We start from the raw sequence: 15,696 nt of genomic DNA on the forward strand, positions 1-15,696 counted from the left end.
CACCAGCGACCCCTCTCACCTTTATTCGGCCACTCTGTTATCTGTAGCTGTGTCTCCTTTTCCCCCTTTGCTGTTTAGTCTTATTTTTGTCTGTAATAGTCATTATTACAATGTCTGTTATTGTTACTCTTTGAACGTCCTATAAATCTGCCTATAAATCAGATTCTGATTCTGATATGAAACTTCTTACAGAAGTTAGCCAAGGTTTGCAATGCAAAATGTACCTAATAATGTACAACATGAGATTGGTAATAAAAAAAAAAAAACAGTGATTAATTACACTAATTTACTTCATTTCTGCAACTTAAAACTTGTTTTGAGGGAAAATTTGATGAAAAAGAACTATTCTCTCTGCAGCTGCCCGAAAGGAGCTCATGGCATAAACTACTATCATGAGTTGATGTCTATCATATTTTCCCGTGTTTTGGTATTTGGATTATTAACAATATATAGCATTTGCGTGATAATCGTGTTTAGACAGAAGATTATTTGCATTCTACTTTGTCCTTTGGAAACTTTAGGAAATATTTTTATTTTCAAAAACTATAGACATACAAACAACACTAACACTGTTAAAATAAAGAAATACATATAAAAACTGTGTTTTGAGTTACAGGTGAACTAAAAAACAAAAAACGCACTAAGAACCAATAAGTAGTATTGTGTTCGACTTCCGCAGGTGTGTGCATGGTCTGCAGAGAAATTAGTAGAAAGTTTGGGAGGCGGGGTTATTGATCTGGCGTCATGAGTTATGTTGCTCAGTGTAAACAGTCCATTGGCTGAGTGGTTGTGATGGGGGTTCCCTGCCCCAGATTGCAGGGGTACAACAATAAATCCAACATATCATTTTGCATCTTCAATCTCTGGTACAGCAGAGATCCTAAACTGTCACTTAGTACAGCGTGGGAACTAATACAGTATTTCGAAACTGTTTATAGCCGTAGTTATTTATTACAAACAATTCTGTCTACATAGATAGGTCCTTCATAAGGTAAGTTAGCCGTCCTTCAACCTAAGTTAGCTATGAAAAGACTGATAAGGTAGCCGTAGCTAATGTTAGCTGCATTGTCCAGTCAAAACCACAACTACTCGACAAACAGGCAGCAATTAGAGAAATAGCTAACTACTTACGCGTGTCGTTACTATATGGATAGTCTACGTCGTTTGCGTTTTTATTTTTGACGAACAACCACATTTCTCAAATCTACCTTTCTTTGTCTTAGCTAGCATAGCATTCAACTTGTTTCACTGATAATGATTCAACAGCCGGTCGGTATAGGTTCTTTTTTTTTAAGTTTGAGAAAACCATATAATGCCAACGATTTGTAATAATTATGATACAATTGATTATAAACAAGGCGTTGATGTTTTAATATTAGAGCCCTGCAATGATAAAATGGACAACCTTTATTGGTGGCTACTACAATGGCTATCACCAGGCTTAAAGTCATGTCGGCATGATAGTTTCCACTACTTACAGTCAGCGTGCAGGTCGTTTGTTTAAAAATAAAGAGCCTTGTCAGTTGTCTCAATATTTGTGTTGATCGACAACGCTAATCGTTACTTGAAATATATCGCTTCCGCTTTGTGTAAAATTGACAACCGGCAGAAGGAAAAATACGACGACGCCACAAGTTAGCATGAGCTGGTAGCTAACTAGCGATGTCGCAAGCTTGCTGTTGGTTTTCTGTTGACTTGGCTAGCCGTAGCCTTTTAAGTTGATCGCAAAAGGGCCGGTAGATTAGCATTAGTATTCCTTCTGTTGATGTCCCAGACTGTTAAATAAAACTCATACGACTGATATTGTTAGCTCAGTGTTTCTGTAATTTTGAGAACTGACGTAACTAATAGGATATAATTATAAATTTGTCGTGTGATATTGCTAATGAACGTGCGAGAAATGTGAGATGGCAAAACGTTAGCATAACGATAAAAATAAAAGGCCTAATATAGTAGCCGACTTATCAACGAAGTCTTACTCGGGAGTCTACAGATCTGTGTGATAATAGTTCTAATTTTTCGTTCGTTTTCCACGAACGTCCGCAAAAGTCGCTTCCCGTTTTATCTGCAGCCAACTGCCTCATTGGATGAGCGTAATGGCGCAGTTGAACGTTAGCATGTTAGCTAGCATGTTAGCTTGATGGCTACACAGTCAGCTGTCTTGCTTCAGCCATAGAATTGCTGTAGGTCAGTTGAACTTGTTGCTAATGAGACAAAGAAAACGATTTTTGAATTTGTAAAAGAGACACAAACATGAATTAGCAACGTTATTACTATAAAGTTCATTACAATGGCATGACCTCAAACAATTCATGCAGGGTGTCCGAGATTAATTTGACAACTTATTGTATCTGTGAATCAGCTGCAGTTTTTTATTAGTTGTCTAAAGAAAACCAAAACATGTAAATACAGCAGTTCCGTGACTTATCCAGTCCAAATAGATAGTTCCAGTAGGTTCAAAGAAGTTTGCTTTAACCTTATGGTACTTTTGTGAAGTTGTTGAACTGGACAGTAAACAGACTAATAAAACATTGTTTTTTCAGCACTTAATATTGTTTACCAAAGAAATGGTGATGGAGAAGCCAAGTCCCCTGCTTGTAGGGCGGGAGTTTGTGAGGCAGTATTACACACTCTTAAACAAAGCACCAGATTTCCTGCACAGGTAATTTCAGAAATCTGATGTAGTAAACACTCAATCTGTAGGTGTTCGTAATACACTCTAACTATAACATTGTTTTCCTTTTTAGGTTTTATGGGAGGAACTCATCCTATGTTCATGGGGGACTTGATCCAAGTGGGAAGCTGGCAGAAGCAGTGTATGGGCAAGCGGTATGTGATATAGTTGAATAATGAAGATTCACTTTCACTGTACAATGTAGTATATATTACATTTCTCCCATTAGTGGTATTGTAAGTAATACTTTTGTTAAATTGAATATATCATAACTGAAGTAAAGTTTAGATCATTTAAGAAGAGCTTTAGAGTTCAAGGAAAGGGTAGTGACATGATAATAACATTGTTTAAAAGTCCCCTGGCTTTTTTTAAGCAGCATTTTATTGTGTCTTGTTATTGCCATTGTTTGATATCTGGACCAGATACCAGCTATCTCAAAATACAAGTTTGCCTCCGGAGAAAATTGTCTTTGCAGTTTTTGTGTTGTTAATATAATTATCTGGTCAAAACAAATCTATCCCATTTAGGAGACAAGTATCTGCGAAATGCCCTACAGTTTTAACAAATTTGTCCATCTTTTATTCCTCATTACTTTGTTTTTTCCCTTTCCCTGTATCTATTAGGAAATCCACAAGAAGGTCATGTCCCTACAGTTTAGTGAATGCCACACAAAGATCAGGCATGTGGATGCCCATGCCACATTGAGTGATGGAGTTGTGGTGCAAGTCCTTGGAGAACTGTCCAACAATGGTCAACCCATGAGGAAGTTTATGCAAACATTTGTACTTGCTCCAGAGGTGAGTACTTCTCCTTTTATACAGACATAACAGTTGAAATGGGGTTTTAACAGCGTTAAAAAATAACGACTCAAGATCACTGTTGTTATAATAAAATCACTCTGCAAAAAATTAGATGACGTTTAAATGAACTTGTACTCTATATTTATTTGGTGGTTGGCTTTGTTGTATGTTTTTTTTTTTTTTTTTTCCTAATTGTATGTCAAATTGGCTTTCCTTAGGGTTCGGTGGCAAACAAGTTCTATGTCCACAATGACATCTTTCGTTACGAGGATGAGGTTTTTGGGGATTCTGAAGCTGAGATTGATGAGGGTAAGAAGTTCGTGAATATTCCATATAGAGTTTGACTTATTACAGACTTTTTATACGTATGGGTTTTTAGTTATACTTGTGGTCTAATGTGCAATAATTTCTCATTATATGTATTTGATTTCTCTGTTTGCTTAGAATCTGAGGAGGAAGTTGAAGAGGAGCCAGAGGAGAGACAGCCATCCCCTGAACCGCTTCAGGAAAGCCCCAACAGCACCACCTATTACGAACCTCACCCTGTCACGTATGTCAAAATGTAGTCTTAATTTTGATTAGACTGAAATGTGTTTCCCTTTTTGTTTTACAACTCAAACATGAATGATTTCACTTTTGAAACTAGGTTTCTCTTAAAATGACACCTGATGATTTGTGCTCTGCAGTAATGGAGTAGAGGAGTCTATGGAGGAACCAGCTCCAGAGCCTGAACAAGAGCCTGAACCAGAGCCCAAAGTGGAGGAGATAAAACCTGAAGCAGAAGAGAAGGTTATAGAGGAGATGGAGGAGAAAGCACCTTCACCAGTACCTGCGGAATCTCCACCAAATACCCAGGAGCCTCCTAAAGTAAGACTGATGTGTTTGTAGGGGTGGGGTGACGTGTTGATGTAACTGTTCGTCGATTTACGAAACATGCTTCGAAACGTGGTGTCAGTGAGAATTTTAGGACAATGAAGGAATTACCTCACAATGCGAGGTTTTTAGTTGTTAAAGGTTAACTAGAGCACGAAAATATAAATATTTGTGTTCTGAAATCACCGGATATTAATTTTTCAAGACATCACGGAGATTAGTGAAAAAGAAAACAAGCTTGTGGAGCAGCTTCTACTCTGTGTGTGAGTGAGGGTGGGACTCAGTTAAGTGTACCTGTCTGCAGCAGAGAAGCAGAAAGCTCGGGTAAAGTCAGGTAATGTTAATTCTTAGCTTAACTGGACATTAGTGCTCATTCAGGTACCGGCATAAAATGCTCTGTAAATTAACAATCTATAAGAGTAAATTATTAAAACACTCATTAAATTATCTTAAATATGCATAAAAGTGTTAATTTCAACTGTGCTGACAGGCTATTTCTAGTTGAAGCTAACATTTTAAGCTTTGAATTAGTTATTATTCCATATTTCTATCTGCTACAGAAACATAGACATTATCACTCACATTTCAAGTCTGAAAAAACAAACTGAGGTTTTAGAGGGCTGCTTTTAAAGTAACCTCTTTAGGTTTTAGAATACATTTTTAGAGTTTGTCTCAAATCTTAATGGGTTAAAAGTTACATTCTTAAATAAAATCACCCCAAGTAAAGGTTTATGTCAAAATCAATAAAAGTTTGTTTGCAGGGCTCAAAATTAGTTAGTTTTAACCCATAACTATAGCTAAAATATCTGTATGATTTTATTTTATTTTTTTGTCTTCAGTAGATTTCTTGATTACTTTGTATTCACAGTTATATCTTAATCTTTGGTCTAATTGGCTCTGTTTTAGGGTACAGCAGTTAAATGCTTATACTGTTCTGTGCCAGAAATAACCCACAGGTGGAAGACGAACTAACATTTAAAACAAAAGACAATTCAAACTATTTTACTACACACAAATCTATAGACTGCCGAGCAAGACTTTGTTGACTTTGTATTAGGCTTTTTATTTTTATTGCTATGCAAACGTTTTGTTATTAATTTAATTCTGTAGGTGCTTAACTCATGGATTGTTTTACTACCTGAATAAGCACTGATGTCATCCATTCAAGTTTAGGAATAAGTTGCTGTAGTCAGGGACACTCAGCTAAGCTCTCCCGTCACTCATAGAGAGACAAGAGGATGCTCCTGAAATTATATTTTCAAATCTGGTAATGTCACTGATCTCTTAAGGGCATTGACATCCTTTGCACACAGGACACAATTGATTTTTTTTTTTATTCTATGTGCTTGTTATTTTTTTATATTTTAAGTGCAAAGTGCACACATTGTGATCTATTTTGCTTTATTGTTACAAAAATATACCAGATCCAGAATCTTTGTGTCCCATGTGCTAATTTTACTCTCCACATGACAACTGGACAGCGTTACTTTTGAGTGTTTTTTCCAACATACATATTTGTCTGTTTATCTATATGCTTTTATGACTCACAGAGCAGTACCATTCTGCCCAATAAAACAAGTATGGCAGACATGCAGTGCATCCAGAAGGTATGCACTGAATGTCTAACATAAATGTAACTTTTTCCACATTTTGTTCCACAAGAACTGTTATTTCATTATTTTCCTCAAAATTCTACAAACAAAACCCCATAATTACATGTGAAAGTTTGCTTGAAATCAAATCTATTAAAAATAAAAACGAAACAAATCACATGTACATAAGTATTCACTGCTTTTGCTTAATACTTCGGTTCTAAAGGTGCTTCAACATTACAGCCTCAAGTCTTTTTAAGTATGATGCTACAAGCTTGGCACACCTATTTTTGGGCAGTTTCTCGTATTCTTCTTTGCAGTACCTCTCATGCTCCATCAAGTTGGATGGGGATTGTCAGTGCACAGCCATTTTCAGATGCTTAGTTGGGTTCAAGTCAGGGCTCTGGCTGCATCACACAAGGACATTCTCAGAGTTGCCCTGTAGCCACTCCTTTGTCATCTTGGCTGTGTGCTTAGGGTTGTTGTCGTGTTGAAAGATGAACCGTCTCCACAGTCTGAGGTCCAGAGCGCTCTGGAACAGGTTTTCATCAAGGATGTATCTGTAGATTGCTGCATTCATCTTTCCCTCAATCCTGATTAGTGTCCCAGTTCCTGCAGCTGAAAACCATCCCCACAGGATAATGCTGCCACAACCATGCTTTACTGTAGGGATGGTATTGGCTAGGTAGTGAGTGGTGCCTGGTTTCTTCCAGAAATGACACTTGGCATTCAGGCCAAACACTTCAACCTTTGTTTCATTAGACCAGAGAATTTAGTTTCTGATGGCCTGAGAGTCCTTCAGGTGCCTTTTGGCAAAATCTAGATGGGCTGTCATGTGTCTTTTACTGAGAAATGGTTTCCATCTGGCCACTCTATCATACAGGCCTGATTGATGGAGTGCTGCGGAGATGGTTGTTCTTCTGGAAGGTTCTGGTTCGGGTTCTTGGTCATTTACCTGACTAAGGCCCTACTCTCTCGATCGCTCAGTTTGGGCAGTGATGATGAAGCCTCTGTGCTCATTGGGACCTTCAATGCTGCAAAAATTATTCTGTACCCTTCCCCAGATCTGTGCCTCGATATAATCATTTTCTAGAGGTCAACAGAGAACTTGGACTTCAAGGCTTGGTTTCTGCTCCATTATGCACTGTTAACTGTGGGACCTTTTATATAGACAGATGTATGGTTTTCCAAATCATCTCCAATCAACTGAATTTTCCACACATTGACTTCAATCAAGTTGTAGAAATGTGTCAAGGTCCACCAGAGCTCAATTTTGAGTGTCTTATGTAAATGTGATTTTTTTATTTATTTTTTATTTTATTTAAATAATTTTTAAATTTAATTTAAAATAAATTTGCATTGCAAAGATTTCAAACAAACTTTCACGTTGTCATTATGGGGTATTTGAGGAATATAATGAATTGAATCCATTTTGAAATAAGGCTGTAACATAACAAAATGTGGGAAAAGTTAAATTTAGTGTAGTGGTCAACAGCTTATTGTTGCAGCTTTAAAGATGCATTACGACATTCCCCACAGACTTTCTCTTGGGCCTCGGTGACCAGTAAGAACCTGCCTCCATCTGGCACTGTCACGTCCTCTGGAATCTCACCCCATGTTGTTAAGGCTCTAAGCTCACAGGTAACCAGTTACCACTGGATATGAAATTTGTGGAACATTGTAAAAATGTTTCTAATAAAATGAATCTTCAGAATGCAGTAGAAATTGGTTGCTATACATAAAGTAACTGCACTGTTTTCAACATTTTTTTTTAATTTAGTATACATTGCATTGAAAACTCAGTGGTTAACATTGTAATGTGTGGGCAGAAAGCATTTGTCTGACCTAAGGGGGGTTATATTTTATTCAGTGTTTAGGTAACAGTGAGTCCCCAAATAAGGGAAATACAGTGTACATGTGTAACGGACAGGAAGGAATTTGTGTGGCGTTCGAAAAACATAGACACCTGAATCAGAGGTTGGGTACCCCTTTCTGATATCTCTGAAGTGGTGTGTAAATTTAAGATGGAAGGTATGTGCGGTTAAAAGAATCAATTTGACATCTCTCCCATACAGGCTAGAGTTGAAGCCAAGCCAGAGACACAGACAGCACCTCTTCGCCCCAGAGACCAGCGCACACGTGACAGACCGGCCTTCACTCCACGGGGTCCTAGACCTGGTAATACTAAAAATCTAGACATCTTTATCACTTTTATCACAATTTAGTAGGAAGGTTTCAATGTGGTTTCAGCTTTGTGTCCTTAAATACTTGATGTGTTTCAATATAGAGTTGGACACAAACTTATTTACCCGCTGAAATACCCGCATTTGTTAAATATGCATCTGATGTTGAACAGCTATATTTAACTTAATCTGGGACATAGTTTTTCGAAGAGGTTCCTGATCTAAATACGGGTGTCCCAAGTTCAGAAGTCCAAAATTTGAAGTTGATGTAAATGAAAAAGTAGGAGAGTGCTGCTTCTGAAATATACATGATGGAATCCTCTAGAAGGAAGATGTATCATTCCACTAAGTTGTCGTCTTACTCTCTCTTTAGATGGTGTTGCATCTTCAGAGTCACAAACAGGAAAACCACATTTGAGTTTTGGTAATAAAGGTATGCCAATAACTATGATTATCTATAATATTGATCCTGATTACTCAATGAGAAAATTATTCAGATGTGCCAGAAATCTTTCTCACTCTTGACTTTAAGCTGAGCAAATGTTTTTCTTCCTGTTGTTCTGACCTGCAGGTGGCAGGGGTGATGCCGAATCAGGTGACATGGACAGCAGGCGTATTGTCCGATACCCTGACAGCCACCAGCTTTTTGTTGGCAACCTCCCGCATGACATTGATGAGAGCGAGCTCAAAGAATTCTTCATGAGTATGTTATGTCCGAACAATATTTTCTCAAAATTAAATTGGTTAGAAAAAAAAACCCTAGGTGATAAATGGTACATAAATGATGTTTTTGATGATGGTATATAAACCATTTTTTCTTCTTTCAGCATATGGAAATGTGGTGGAGTTGCGGATCAACACCAAAGGCGTTGGTGGGAAATTGCCCAACTTTGGATTTGTGGTCTTTGACGACTCTGATCCTGTGCAAAGAATTCTGGGGGCCAAGGTAGAAGGGGCATGTATCAACATTTCATTACCCACTTTCATTTGGTGGTGGTTTGGTGACACACATCCCTATAATTAACATGACACTTGATTTTATTTTCTTGCTCGGTTTGTTCTAAAAAACAAATATAATCTATGTGACTACCATTGTCAAATCAGGCTTGCAAACAGAATATCTAAGGTCATGTTCAGATCAGCAGCCACGCTTTGTGTTACTACATATGCATGGTTGAAAACAGTACTTTGAAGCAACAAGCTACAGCAGTAATATTCTTAAACACTAGAGCACTGTTCTTCCAGGAGTGCATTGTTGATTGAACACCATAGTGCATTTCTTGATGAGATTTGAGTGCTCTGTGAAAGAAGTTGATCTAGGATAAGATTTTAGTAAGCCTGAAGTGGGTGGTAGAAGTATGTAGGAAACAATCAAAATAGGAAAAGGAAAGTCTATCAACTTTCAAGATAACTTTTTAACATTTGTAACCTCAAAATGTAATATGTGCATGACACCATCGTTTGAGTAACTGCTTTAAAACAAGGCACTGGGGTGTGCTGGTCAGGACTAGTGCTTCAAGTACCTGTGGCAAATATGTACCAGGAAGACAGTTTGAGTAATAGATGTGACTTAAAAGACATAAAATAATGCACAGCACTTTATAATTGTCAAATTTTACAACTTTGGCAAATCAGTTGTATCTTCCCAAAACTGTCCACAGTTGTTATGAAGCTCAAAGTGCAATGATTGCAAGGTAATCTGTAAAAATAAATAAATAAATTGTGTTCAAATGTAATCCACCAGGAATGTGTATTTGCATGTATTTTCTTTGGCCAGAACAAGGCACATACAGCAGAGATGCAGAGTTAGTCATTCAGTTATTTAAATTCCTCCTCTATGGGTCCCAACAGCTGCCAATACAGAACAATGTTCAAATGACTGAGACTTGTGCCACTCTCGGCCTGAACATGGATTTAGAGCTTAAAGTGTTTCATTGCCAGGCACATAGAATTTAGCAGATCAGGCCAGTAAGGTGAATAAACTGGTGTCTGCAAACCAGCGAATGATGTGGGTTGTGAAAATGGTGGGGCAATATTTGGTCCTCCTTTTTCTTGTACTGATCTTTTGCTTTTCTGCCTGCAGCCAATTATGTTTCGAGGCGAAGTGCGTCTGAATGTGGAGGAGAAGAAGACGAGGGCAGTGCGTGAAAGAGAGACCCGTGGTGGAGCAGAGGATCGCAGGGACATGAGGCGCAACGACCGGGGCCCCGGAGGGTCGCGAGGCATTGTAGGAAGTGGAATGATGCGTGAACGTGACGGGAGGGGACTACCACCTCGAGGCGGCATGGCCCCTAAACCTGGAATGGGCCCTGGAAGAGGTTCTGGTGCCCAGGGAGAGGGCCGCTTCACAACCCAGCGCCGCTGAGAAGAGCGCCACCTGCAGTGTGGAAGTAGTACCATGTTCTTCATCTTCAGCCGTTCTCGTTAACAAAAAGAAATCTTCATGTACAAACGTATATATTTGGGTTTTTTTGTTTCGTTTTTTTTATTTTGGTTCCCTCTTTGCTTTGGAATGTGACAGCCTGTCAACCATTTGTTTGTGAAATAGACAAAACAAAATAAGCAAACAAAATTTCGCTTGTTAGCTGTGAGCTGAGCATCCTTTTTGGGTATCTCAAGAATTCACAAACTTTAATTTGTAAATTCGTGAAAAAAGGCAAACCAACCAGGAGTAGTCTGCCACATTAGGAGGGACTGATAAGACTTAACTACGATAATACAGCCCATCATTTGAAAAAGAGATTATATGCCTTGACTTAACTGGGGCGCTGCTTCACGAAATCCCTCTATTGCACATTTTATACGGTAGTTTTCTGCCCGTTACTGTTGGAAAAGAGTGAGATGCAAAATTTGTGCAGTTCCAAAGGAAAAGCTTGCTTTTTACTTTTTTCCTTTTGAGAGACCACTGCTTCAAAATTGCATAATGTACTCATCAATATGCACTAATGGGTACTTTCTGTCGTGTTACATTGACATCCATGCTCGGAACGCAGTTGGAGAGACCTGTTTTGTCTCAGTGATACGACTTACCTGGGCAGGCCTCGCTCACAGCCCATCTGCTGTGGCCAATGTACTTTTCACACTTTTGACCCAAATCTACGCTTCAATTTCTGCTGGATGGACAAGATGACAAGTAAATCTACATTATATTTTTCCTTGTTTATAAGTCAAACTAAAAAAAAAACAAAAAAAAAAAGCTAAAATCCTGGACTTTCACCAAATGAGTGGGGGGATAAAGGATAAACAAGAAACAAAGTTGAACAATAGAAAAGTGATGGCAATGGTGGTGGCTTGCTCAGTTTTTCCTTTTGATTCCAAGTTTGTGTTTCTTCATGTTTTTCCCTGCCAGCTAGACCATGAAACTGGGATGAACGACATGTCCCTCCCCTCTCCCTTCCCGTCTTAAGTGCGGAGTAACAGAATAAATGTACAGCAAAAATCATAGTTTACTGTATGTTTTTATGTGCACATTTTCATTTCTCAACAAAAGCATGATGGTGCCTTCTATTTCACCTTTTCCAGTCTTACTAAAGCAGTTAGGACTTGCTGCTCATTTTGAACTATTGTCTACTGGGAGCAGTTTAAAAAAAAAAACGCAGTATTCAGAAGATTTAAGTTTTATCAGGTGCATATTTCATTTTCCATACTGTTTACTACCTAAGATGATCTGTGTTTTGTACATTTGTTTTGTATTGTCTGTTCTAGGTTTTGTAGAGACAATAGCTGCCTCCAGTTCTGTTCTGATGTTAAAATTGTGGTTAAGGGGTGCAGCTGAAGAACTACTCCCACAAAAAGGTACATTAAAAGATGGTGACAGTGAAAAGCTTGGTCCTTGGTTTAAGGAGTTGTAGCTCCACACCACCATGATCTCAGTGAACAAAGGTTTGCATTTTTCAAAAGCAGAAATGTTTTACAATGTGTTTAACACATTGTTAATTCTTATTTTCAGTGTGACCATAGTTTCTGTGACTCATGGGCAGCATTCAGGTTAATTCCTGGACTCTGAAGTTATCAGACTGTTCTCAGTAAAAATTTTGTAATGATCTGTGTGGTTGGGCTGGCCCACAGCAGGCTGGCCCTCCAGCCTACAGACAAGTTAATAATTGTGCTCACTTTTCTAGCTGTTAATGCATTTGTATTTTCATATGATGAAGATTCATTGTGCTAATTCATTTTTATTTTATTTTATTTTTTCTTTCATTGAAGGCTAGTCTAATCTGAATGCCATACTACTCAGATCCTCTTTGTCCACTAGCATATTGTTTTTGCCATTCGGTAGGGAGGGAAGATCTTTGGTTTCAGCTGGAAAGGAAAACATGACACATAAGATGTTTGTTTTTGTTTTCTTGCACTGAAATGGGAAGTGAAACGTGATGTAGCATTTTCTGGACAAATATATGAGGTCTTCCTTGTCTGGTGGTATTGCACTATTTCCATAATTTCTGGGACAATCTGACGGTTTAAACCTCTCCAAATTTCTCCTCTGGCAATGGAGGGAAAAAAAAAATACTGCTCATCTTATTGGCACAAAGTGTTTGCTCTCACAATTAAAAAGCATTTAAAGTACAGACGTGACTTATCTAATGTAGGTTTCCACAGTGATGCTTGGCTACATGACCTTGTGGTTGAGATGAATATGTTTTCAAAAATTACAGTAGTTTTCAATACAGATTACAGACTCTAAATTTATTACTGTCAGCTTTTGACCCAAGCTTGGGGAAAAACGACACGTGAGTGTTTAACAGTTCTGAAGGGTGCCTCTGTCTCACGTTTGGTACTTGCTTATAAGACGCACCTGACTGCAATTGTACTTGCTACTGCCGCGGTTGGTGAAGAAGAGCCATCATGCTTTCAGACCAATCTTGTGCTTCTTAAGTAATTGTTGGGGGTTTAAAAAAGGACTTGCACATTGAAATTATAGTTGTCACAGAGGTTTTTAATAATCAAACCTCTTCCAAAGGATCCTCAAAACAAAGTAGAGAGGAAGAAAGAATTTTCTTGTGGTTGAAAGAGTGGATCCCCATTGTGAATCATTCCAGTTCGATTTGAGTCGAAATAGAAGTACCGTCTTGGCTTTAGTAGGTGTGGTAAACAGTTGGCTACCATCTTAATTTACTGTGTTTACCCTTGTTGCTAGTATTGCTAGTACCTTCTTTTTGTTGTTGTTGTTTTTTTTTTGTTTGTTTTATTTAGTTTTCTTTTTATTTCCTTTCCATTTTGAATGTGTTGGACTTACAATAAACTACTGATATCAGCAGCATTCATACAGTTTGTCATGTTTACAGCTGTGTAAAGCTGCTCTATTGTACAGCATGTTGATCAGCTTGCTGAAACAAAAAACAAGTATGGAAATAATAGATTCATTCCAGGCTCGTGGAGTAAAAAAGAAACGTCCCTGTGCTGGGTGGCAAAAGGTCAAGGATTTTAAACCACAAATGTTATCAATGCAGTAAAAAAAATCTTGCAAGAAGATTGTTTCAAAGGATATCTAAAATATTTGGTAATTAGACAAATTTGCTTTGAAAGAGTTACACATGGTTTTCAAACCAGAGTATGGGCAACTGTGGTACTGAGTATAGTTCTAATGAAAAAGCCTGAGAAGGTATTAAAATGTATTGAATTCCATATTTTTTAAAAAGGGGGTGTTTTTCTTATTGTTTTTAATTGCTTTATTACTGTGGGCTGTTTATGAAGTACACTTGAGGCTGATGTTACACTCAAGGTTTATTAATACATTTTTTTTTTTTTTTTTTTTTTTTTTTTTGGTGTTTGAGTTAGGACCATCAGACTAGACTTAAACACTTGACAACTGTTAAAACAGAATCTATAGGAGCTCAAAATCACAAAGGACATAGATTTTAGCACATGCTTGTGTTTTAAATAGGTTCATCCATCTACCACTGCTTTCTGTATGTTGTGTAAAATATCAAAGGCTTTTGGCTTGTCCCTTGGATGGTCGCCACAGCGGAACGTATTCTGTACGTAGACTTGGCATGCATTTTTACTCCGGATGCCCCTTCTGCCGCGACCCTCTCATTTTATCCAGGCTTCAGACTGGCACCAAGGTAGCTCTGGGGTGGGATTCAATCCCACATTCAACCCAGCCTGATGCTTTACCCATTGAGCCACCAGGCCCCGCTTTTTCTGTACATAGTTCCCCTGTCACATTAACTGATTCTAATTTTGTTTAGTCATACATATAGAAATCTGATATAACTGATAAATAATTGTAGTCCCTGTCTCTAGTGGTTTTCTGTCGTTCTTTGTTATAACTGAAGATATTAAGTTGTGTGTCATTTAAACAGTCTTTAAAAATCTTTAATTAGGTGTACAGTGCAGAAACATCAATTGAAAATTCATTACGCAAATGTTTACAGAGGGCTCTGCTGGACTGATGCCACACAAATGTTTCAGGTTGTTGGTGTTTTTAAACTTGAAGATCAAAGAACCATTGAATACCTGGGAGAAAAGTAGATGCACTAAAAGGTGAGTGTTGATCCTGACACCCTTCTTGTATAAACCTGGCACCTTGTTCATACAGTACATGTAAAATCCTACAATGACTGAGTTAGGTGGGAGAACATATTAGGGAATAACAAATAGGTAGTATACTTTACATTACATTTAAGTTTCATAAGTGACATGAACAGTCTTAACGGTGTGTTCTTCATTCTTCCACAACTATACAATAACGGTATTTTGCACAGAGCAAAAATTTAACACTGGACATCTCAAACTGTTGAGATGAGAATTACCATCATAAGTTGTCCATCATTTCCTATTTGTTGTACTGAAACAGAACATGGAATCCCCTTTGCGTTTTTTTTGTGGTGGACAGGTCAGCATGGGCATTTTGATTGGTCTGCAGCTATGCAGCAAACTGATGCACTGTGTGTTCTGACAGCTCTTGATCATGGCTACCATTAATTTTTTGTGAATCCGACCCCTGTCACTACAACATCCAGTGTATCCAGAAAGTACACTATATTGCCAAAAGTATTCGCTCACCTGCCTTTAGACCCATATGAACTTTAGTGACATCCCATTCTTAATTCATAAGGTTTAATTTGACGTTGGCCCAACCTTTGCAGCTATAACAGCTTCAACTCTTCTGGAAAGGCTTTCCACGAGGTTTAGGAGTGTGTTTATGAAATACATAATACACAGTGCTCGCAGTCTTTGCTCTAATTCATCCCAAAGGTGTTCTATCGGGTTGAGGTCAGGACTCTGTGCGGGCCAGTCAAGTTCTTCCACACCAAACTCACTCATCCATGTCTTTATGGACCTTGCGTTGTGCACCTAAATTAATTTATTTGAATGGGTGAGCCAATACTTTTGGCAATATAGTGTATCTGCATTTTGTTATGTTACAGCCTTATTCCAAAATGAATCAACTTCATTATTTTCCTCAAAATTCTACAAACAATTCCATAAAATGACAATGTTAAAGAAGTTCGTTTGAAATCTTTGCAAATTAATAAAAATAAAAAACAAAAACAAAAAAATCACATGTACATATATATTTAACATGACACTCAACATTGACCTCTTGTGGATCCTTTCTCCACTGATCC

At 37.9% G+C, this 15,696-nt stretch overlaps 1 protein-coding gene across 3 annotated transcripts; it reads left to right on the forward strand.

Annotated features, from left to right (window-relative positions):
* The first annotated feature begins 806 nt into the window (after positions 1-806).
* g3bp2a (G3BP stress granule assembly factor 2a) lies at positions 807-13,382 on the forward strand. 3 transcript variants are annotated; one of them, XM_067496784.1, is made up of 13 exons: positions 813-991; positions 2,544-2,662; positions 2,748-2,829; positions 3,298-3,471; positions 3,693-3,783; positions 3,919-4,024; positions 4,161-4,341; positions 7,479-7,580; positions 8,015-8,117; positions 8,496-8,555; positions 8,694-8,825; positions 8,950-9,068; positions 10,206-13,382. In XM_067496784.1, the coding sequence occupies exons 2-13, from the start codon at positions 2,568-2,570 to the stop codon at positions 10,485-10,487; spliced, it is 1,527 nt and encodes a 508-aa protein (XP_067352885.1). In that variant the 5' UTR covers positions 813-991; positions 2,544-2,567; the 3' UTR covers positions 10,488-13,382. The 3 variants fall into 3 exon arrangements, with proteins under 3 accessions (XP_067352887.1, XP_067352888.1, XP_067352885.1); XM_067496786.1 differs by lacking the exon at positions 7,479-7,580 and having other exon boundaries at positions 807-991; positions 8,950-9,077; XM_067496787.1 differs by lacking the exon at positions 7,479-7,580 and having other exon boundaries at positions 808-991.
* Positions 13,383-15,696: the final 2,314 nt, after the last annotated feature.

The sequence above is a fragment of the Channa argus genome, chromosome 3 (assembly GCF_033026475.1).
Source record: "Channa argus isolate prfri chromosome 3, Channa argus male v1.0, whole genome shotgun sequence".
NCBI classification, from domain to species: domain Eukaryota; kingdom Metazoa; phylum Chordata; class Actinopteri; order Anabantiformes; family Channidae; genus Channa; species Channa argus.

What these genes read in the sequence shown, in the direction of transcription:
- g3bp2a (XM_067496784.1), top strand. Translation starts at nt 2,568, where the DNA reads ATGGTGATGGAGAAGCCAAGTCCCCTGCTTGTAGGGCGGGAGTTTGTG. An exon ending in AAGCAGTGTATGGGCAAGCG is followed by an intron (nt 2,830 to 3,297) that starts GTATGTGATATA and finishes TGTATCTATTAG; the next exon opens with GAAATCCACAAGAAGGTCAT. An exon ending in GCTCAAAGAATTCTTCATGA is followed by an intron (nt 8,826 to 8,949) that starts GTATGTTATGTC and finishes TTCTTCTTTCAG; the next exon opens with CATATGGAAATGTGGTGGAG.